Raw genomic sequence first — 7,540 nt, 5'->3', positions numbered from 1 at the left:
GTAGGGTCCTAGAATATTTAAGGTTCGATGGGAGCTTTCCGCTCTTTAAGTATTCAATATACTTGTTTCTTCAATCCCAGGTTAAGCTTGTAGAATTTATCTCGGTGTGACCTTCTTCGATTACCGATCTCAAAAGTTGAACAATAGTCCTCGAGCCCAAGTCATCTACCTTGACCGACGATCCCAAATTCACAAGCGCATCAGCCTCATTATTCTGTTCTCGTGGAACATGCCGTAAAGTCCATTGTTTGAAATGGTGCAAAGCGACAAGCAGTTTGTCTAAATACCTTTGCATTCTACCTTCTCGAACTTCGAAGGTTTTGTTTACTTGACTCACCACCAGCAAAGAGTCACAATTGGCTTCAGTGACTTCTGCTCCCAAGTTTCTAGCTAGCTCGAGACATGCAATCATGGCTTCATACTCGGCCTCGTTGTTAGTCAACCTGATAGTTTTAATAAATTGCCTAATAGTGTTACCCGTGGGTGGTTTCAAAACTATTCCTAGCCCGGACCCTTTTATGTTCGAAGCCCCGTCCGTAAAAAGGATCCATACCCCCGATGATGTACATGATTTCAACAGGAGTTCTTTTTCGACTTCGGGTACGAGGGTTGGCGTGAAATCGGCCATGAAGTCTGCTAAAATTTGAGACTTGATGGACGTACGGGGTTGATATTCGGTATTGTCCCCACTGAGTTCGACGGCCCATTTGGCCAATCGACCTGATAGTTCGGGCTTATGCAAAATATTACGAAGTGGGTAAGCGGTTAATACGCATATGGGGTGACATTGAAAGTACGGTCTTAACTTTCTAGAGGTGCTTATCAGTGAAAATGCCAATTTTTCTAGGTGCGGATACCTAGTTTCCGCTTCTCCTAAGGTCCTACTTATATAATAAACGGGAAATTACGTACCTTGCTCTTCTCGAACTAGGACATTGCTTACGGCGACTTCCGATACTACCAAGTACAAGCAAAGTTTTTCGTCTATTTTTGGAGTGTGAAGTAGTGGTGGGATCGATAGATATCATTTTAGTTCCTCTAATGCTTGTTGGCATTCCGGTGTCCAAGCGAAATCGTTCTTCTTTTTAGTAGAGATAAAAATTTATGACTTCGATATGATGATCTCGAAATGAATCGGCCTAAGGCCGCAATCCGTCCCGTTAGCCTTTGTACAGCTTTCACGCTGTCCACGATGGAGATGTCTTCGATGGCCTTGATTTTGTCGGGGTTAATCTCGATTCCCCGATTTGATACCATGAAGCCGAGGAACTTGCCCGAACCGACCCCCGAAACCACATTTTTCGGGGTTGAGCTTCATGTTATATTTCCTCAAAATATCGAACGTTTCGTACAAGTGGGCCAAATGGTCCTCTGCGCGCAGGGACTTAACTAGCATGTCATCAATATAAACTTCCATTGATTTACCTATTTGTTCTTCGAATATTTTATTTACTAGGCGTTGGTAAGTAGCCCCCGTATTTTTTAGCCCGAAGGGTATCACATTATAACAATATGTTCCATATTTGGTTACAAATGAGGTCTTTTCCTGGTCCTCCGGGTTCATCTGGATTTGATTATATCCGGAATAGGCATCGAGAAAAGTGAGGATCTCGTGTCTGGCCATGGCATCGATCATGCGATCGATGTTGGGCAGCGGAAAGGAATCTTTGGGGCATGCTTTGTTCAGATCCTTATAATCCACACACATTCTAAGTTTGTTCCCTTTTTGAGGCACTACAACCACATTAGTTAACCATTCGGGATATTTCACCTCCCGAATGGACCCTATCTTGAGAAGTTTGGTTACCGCGTCCTTTATGAATGCGTGCTTTTCCTTGGACTACGGTTTTCTTTTTTGCTTCACCGGTCTGAACCTAGGGTCCAAGCTTAGTCGATGCGTAGTTATGTCTGGTGGGATCCCTGTTATATCTAAATGGGACCAGGCAAAATAATCAATATTATCGATAAGAAATCGAACAAGTTTCTTCCTGAGTTCGGGGCTCAACCCCGTTCCCAGGTATACCTTTCGTTCGGGCCAGTGCTCGATTAGTATGACTTGCTCCAGTTCCTCAATTGTTGATTTGGTGGCATCGAAATCATCGGGGATCATGAAGGATCGATGGATCCTCTGATCATCATCTTCTTCTATCTTCTGGTTATCTAGTTGGGTCGAAGCCGACGTCTGTGATTGCTATTTGGTGTTCCGTTCTCCTTCTGAGCCAGATCCCTTTATCGGCGAAGGCGAGGATACTGATTTTGCTTCCTCGACGGCGATGAAACATCCATGAAAAGAATTAAAAGGAGCAACAATTCTTATCTACACAATTCAATGACTAGGAGAGATGATCTCATTTTGAATTCTTTATTCCATTTCTTTAAGAATACATAGTATTACCAACCATTGTAAGAATTGAGATGACCTATTTCCCAGTGAATATCAAAAAGCAAACAATTATACGATATTAACATCAATGTTTGAGAAGTTGTGCAAATATTTGGGCAAATCAAAAACTCTAGCTAATATAGCATGAAGTTGTTTCACATTGAAACTAAAACTTCATGCTAATGCATGCTGAAGTTATTTATCCTACAGTCTACAAATTTGTTATGAGTTTTATCTGAAACTTCAGTCTAAACATGCTGAAGTTATTTAGTTCATTTGCTAAAACTTCAGACTAAACATGCTTAAGTTATTTAATTCATTTGCTAAAAATTCAGTCTAAACATGCCTAAGTTATTTAGTTCATTTGCTAAAACTTCAGACTAAACATGCTTAAGTTATTTAGTTCATTTGCTAAAACTTCAGACTAAACATGCTTAAGTTATCTAGTTCATTTGCTAAAACTTAAAACTAAACATGCTTAAGTTATCTAGTTCATTTGCTAAAACTTCAGACTAAACATGCTTAAGTTATCTAGTTCATTTGCTAAAATTTCAGACTAAACATGCTTAAGTTATCTAGTTCATTTGCTATAACTTCACATTAAACATGCTTAAGTTATCTAGTTCATTTGCTATAACTTCACACTAAACATACTTAAGTTATTTAGTTAATTTGTTAAAATTTCAAACTAAACATGCTTAAGTTATTTAGTTAATTTGCTAAAACTTCAGACTAAACATGCTTAAGTTTTTTAATTCATTTGCTAAAATTTCAGATTAAACATGCTTAAGTTTTTGTCTTGTAGTATGTAATTTTCTAATGAGTTTTTTCTAATGCATGCTGGAGTTATTTAGTTCATTTGCTAAAACTTCAGACAAAACATGATGAAGTTATTTAGTTCATTTACTAAAATTTCAGACTAAACATGCTTAAGTTTTTGTCTTGCAGTATGTAATTTTCTAAAGAGATTTTGCTAATGCATGCTGAAGTTATTTAGTTCATTTGCTAAAATTTTATACCAAAACATGCTGAAGTTTTGTAACGCAGTCTACAGTTTTGTCCTGAGTTTTATCCGAAACTTCAGTCTAAACAAGCTGAAGTTTTTAGTTTATTTGCTAAAATTTCAGCCTAAACATGCTTAAGTTTTTGTCCTTCTGTTTGTCAAGTCTTTTATTAAAGAAGGGCAAAATTATCTTTTTAAAATACTTTTAACAAAAAAATAGATACGAATGCAAATGAAAAAATAACATGAGTATAAGTTAAAAAGGGCTACCAAATAAGGCGTCGCATGGAATTTTTACAAATTAAGGCCTACATGAACTCGGCGGAGTCGGATCCTTTCCGACCCGAACTCGAGCGAAGGCCCACAACTGTCGCTACTTTTCCTTGTAGCTGAAATCCAAATCAGACAGAAAATCTTTTAGAAGTGAGCATAGTTTTTAGGGTGAATTGCGAGAAGGAAGATGCCTCCTCTGTCGTTGGACAAAATCGGCAAAGTGTTGCCCTTCTCCAGGCTCTTCAGGTAATTCTACTTTCTCACTCCTTATTCGCGTCTTAATTAATATTTATTAGGCTTCAAAATCTATGAGTTTTGTGTAAAAGAATAGTCTACATATGATGAATCTTTGAATACTGAAGTATTTAGCATTGTAATGAAATGAACCTGAATAGAAAGGAGCCAATACAAAGGATTCATATAGTTGAACCCAACTAATTTGGTAGTGAGGTGTAGTTGATTGATTTATAGGCTTTGAAATTTGTGTTCCTCCCTCTTTGTATTTCATTCTTTTGTTGAGTCTGTAATTGGGGTTTCTTAACACTGTTTTAAGGTAATTTTTTTTTTATAAGTAGGTAATGTGTTTTACTTTCTCTTGAAGGTTTGGAAACAATCAACCGGAAGTTTTAATTTTAATTTACTTTTTGAAGTAGCATCTCTTATGATATGTTAAGCTTTATTTTTTTATACTAACTGTATGCTAGGATTTCTGGTGAGATTGGGATAATACCATTTTGAAGCTGTATGCAAGTATTTTCTCTCCGCGGTATTATCTTTTTGTTCATGTTGTACTGGATTTGCTAATCACGTAATTCTATTTGATGATTGTACTGCATTTTTAGCTGTATTTGGTTACATTTTCTTCTGAAGTGTATTCAGCCTAATTCATGTGCACAATTTGTGAGACTTAACTACATGAGTTTGTTTCAGTATTATTCTGTTAGACAAGCCTCCCCCCAAAAAAAAATCAACGTTAGGGATTGAGGATTAGAGGAGGCCCAATGGATGCAGAGATTCATATCGGCAACCCCAACTAGAGTAGGATGGAGGCATAGTTAATTGATTGACATTAGCTGCCTACCAACTTCATCTGATTTTGGATTTTGATCCTTATATTTGTGGACTTTGACTTTGAGCCCCTGCCACGTCTTTTAAAACATTGTTCCCTAGTTTATACTGTTTAAGCCACTAATCGACAAAGATAGCACTTTTTTGAGCAAGTTCTCTAACACATTGCCTTGTAAATGGTCAAAGTGTTGGATTTATATCTTACAGCACCCAACCCTTGTTTATGGGATTATATATAACACTGGTATTCTTTTTTCCTTTTGGTTGGAAGGCGGCGTCAACTTCTCTGGTAGGATTATAATTCATTTGATATTGGAAGAGCAAATGAATTCTTAGAACTTGTCAAGCTCTTGAAAATTAGGGATTGGCTTGTCAGGAAACAATAAACTCTTGTTTCTGTTTAGCATGGCCGTTGGAGTTTCTTCGGTTATTAGTATTAATTTATCGATTAAAGATTAGGTATTCCGTATTTAAATGCAAACTGATAGGGGCAGTGCGCTTTAAAGTACTCTTCAATTGGATTGTCATAATTTGCTCCTACACACGAGAATGAGACACATGAGCTCAAATTGTTGACAATGAGTTTATATGACTTCAGCATTTCTTTTGGCCGTTAATATTTTGGTGCTTGTTTTAATAGGCAACTGGAGCTGGATGTGGAAACTGTAGTTAAGGTACTACAACCTGGTCCACTGGGCATTGTGGAACACAAATTTTCTTCTGAGGAAATACGGAAAGCCAATGATACTGTTAAGCAGGCCGTGGGTAATTGGCGAAGGCAGGCCAACATTGATAAACATAGCCCTATCATGAAAGATTTTATCGATTTATGAGAGAATTGTTGCTTCATTTTCTATCAATAATCTGATGATAAGACAATAATGTGAATTTTTGTTGCCATTCTCTTTTAACATCACATGGTAAACTTAAGCTCAATCAGACATTTGAATACAAATATTTTACTCAGTACATGCTTCGACTATTCATCAATTTGCAGTTTCTTGACATCTTTGTACAGTTCTAATTCTTATAAAATCATGAAGCGTATAGACAGTATAGAATGTTGTTGTCTTTGATAGTATCATGTATCATATATTGAGCAACTGTATAGATGGCTGTTTCTGTTAATATTGTTCCTTGAAGAATATTGCATATATAATGCAGCAAAATGAAAAGATAATAATCACGATATCGAATGTGAGGGCAGATTTTGCTTGATCACTCAGCTCCATGTTTCTTCCACCAAGTCGATCCACCATGTCCGGGACAGATTCCCAGTTTTCTACTTCTAGCATGCGCGGATCTTGCAGCTTTATTCTCATTTTCTCAGCTTCACGACTTGCTGCCTCCTGAGCTAGTGTCCAGTCATAGAATCGACGTTGTTCCTCATCACTCAGGACATCATAAATTTCTTTTAGTTTCATGAATTTCTCTGATGCTGCTCTTATGGGAAGGGTAGTCGTATCTGGATGATACTCCTTTGATAACCTCCTATATGCAGCTTTAATTTCCTCCAAATCAGCAGTTGCAGATACTCCCAAGAACCTGAATTCACAAACTTAGAATGATCATTAGATTTTCCCTGTGCTACGAAAAGATCTCAGAAGTCAGAACAGGGAGTTAGTTATATTTATTTATATCCTTTTCTCATCCTTAAATTAAAGGAAAGTAGAAGCAACAAATGGAAACTCTCTCCATTGAAACTGTGAGCCACACATTTAGAGATAAGATAATAGCAAAGTTTCTGGAGATAGAAAATGAAGACTAACTGGTAGTGAGAATCAGCTGAACTGTTGAGCAGGTCAGAGAATTTTTCATCAAGGAGATTCTTTTCGTCTGCTTTGATTCGTTCTTGTGCTGACTGTGATTTACTTCCTCCTACCCAGCCTTCATCTTCGTTTTCCCAGTGAATTCTTGTATCAACATCAGGAGGAGCACGTTGTCGCTTGCTGGGGCCTTCTTGGGTTGCATAAACCTGGAAGCCACCACAGCGGCTTCTTTGTTTTGCTGTCAGCCATTGGCCATATGTTCTGTGCTCAGTGCTTTGGTTGCTGGAAAGGAAGGTGAATGGAGCTGGTGGAGATGTCGCTGAGGCCATGAAAATTGAAAGATGTTTGTGTCTAACTTGAGTAGTTTAGAGGAGGGGGCGCCTCATCACCTTGTCTTTCTGTGTGGCTGAGGAATTAACTGCACATTTTTTGCTCTTGTCTGTATTTGTATAACTTTGGAGTTTAATTTCTTTACGCTAAAAGTTTAAAAGAAGTTTTTTTTAAAAATGAACAGTTCAGTGCACAAAGTATTCCGTATTCACACGGGTAATATATTGATTTCATTTATACCGTCCTTCACTTTAGGGCCTGTCCCAAGCCCGAAATCAAAGTTGACTCAACTATCACTTAGAGGGTTTAAAAAGGAGAATCTCATCTAGCCATTAATCACAGGTTTATCAAAACTAGCCAAGTGCATACAAAAATTAAAATCTCCATATAAATAAGGACTCTTTTCCTCCGAGAATCACGCGCAAAGATCTTCTTCCATATTTGTAAGCGTGATCAACAATATTAGGTGCAAGATGGAAAGAAAATTTCATGGATGAGGTAGCAAACAAGGTGATAAAATACAACGAAAAAAAATATTCAACATTCCAAAAACCTAAGCAAAATGGGACATTTTTCGAGGGTATGGTTGAAATTCATTGAGAATATATAGATGATTCATTGTACAAATATTGAGAAAGATTGGGGGAGATTTGGACTAGTTTTGAGTCAAAACTCGTAGCTGAAATCGAGTTTAAAATTTCTCTACGACATATG

The 7,540-nt window shown here is 37.4% G+C and overlaps 1 protein-coding gene and 1 long non-coding RNA gene across 2 annotated transcripts; one reads left to right on the top strand and one right to left on the bottom strand.

Annotated features, from left to right (window-relative positions):
• The first annotated feature begins 3,771 nt into the window (after positions 1–3,771).
• LOC142173233 (uncharacterized) lies at positions 3,772–5,696 on the top strand. The gene is made up of 2 exons (XR_012702717.1): positions 3,772–3,905; positions 5,368–5,696. It is a non-coding gene; the product is annotated as an uncharacterized LOC142173233 (long non-coding RNA).
• An 87-nt stretch (positions 5,697–5,783) lies between these two features.
• LOC107805425 (NAD(P)H-quinone oxidoreductase subunit T, chloroplastic-like) lies at positions 5,784–6,929 on the bottom strand. Its single transcript, XM_016629465.2, has 2 exons — positions 6,497–6,929; positions 5,784–6,272 (listed from the first exon to the last, which is right to left on the bottom strand). The coding sequence occupies exons 1-2, from the start codon at positions 6,823–6,825 to the stop codon at positions 5,852–5,854; spliced, it is 750 nt and encodes a 249-aa protein (XP_016484951.2). The 5' UTR covers positions 6,826–6,929; the 3' UTR covers positions 5,784–5,851.
• Positions 6,930–7,540: the final 611 nt, after the last annotated feature.

Source organism: Nicotiana tabacum, chromosome 19, assembly GCF_000715075.1.
Source record: "Nicotiana tabacum cultivar K326 chromosome 19, ASM71507v2, whole genome shotgun sequence".
Taxonomy (NCBI): domain Eukaryota; kingdom Viridiplantae; phylum Streptophyta; class Magnoliopsida; order Solanales; family Solanaceae; genus Nicotiana; species Nicotiana tabacum.
Note: the sequence above shows the minus strand (reverse complement) of the source record. Positions and strands in the feature narration are given on the sequence as shown.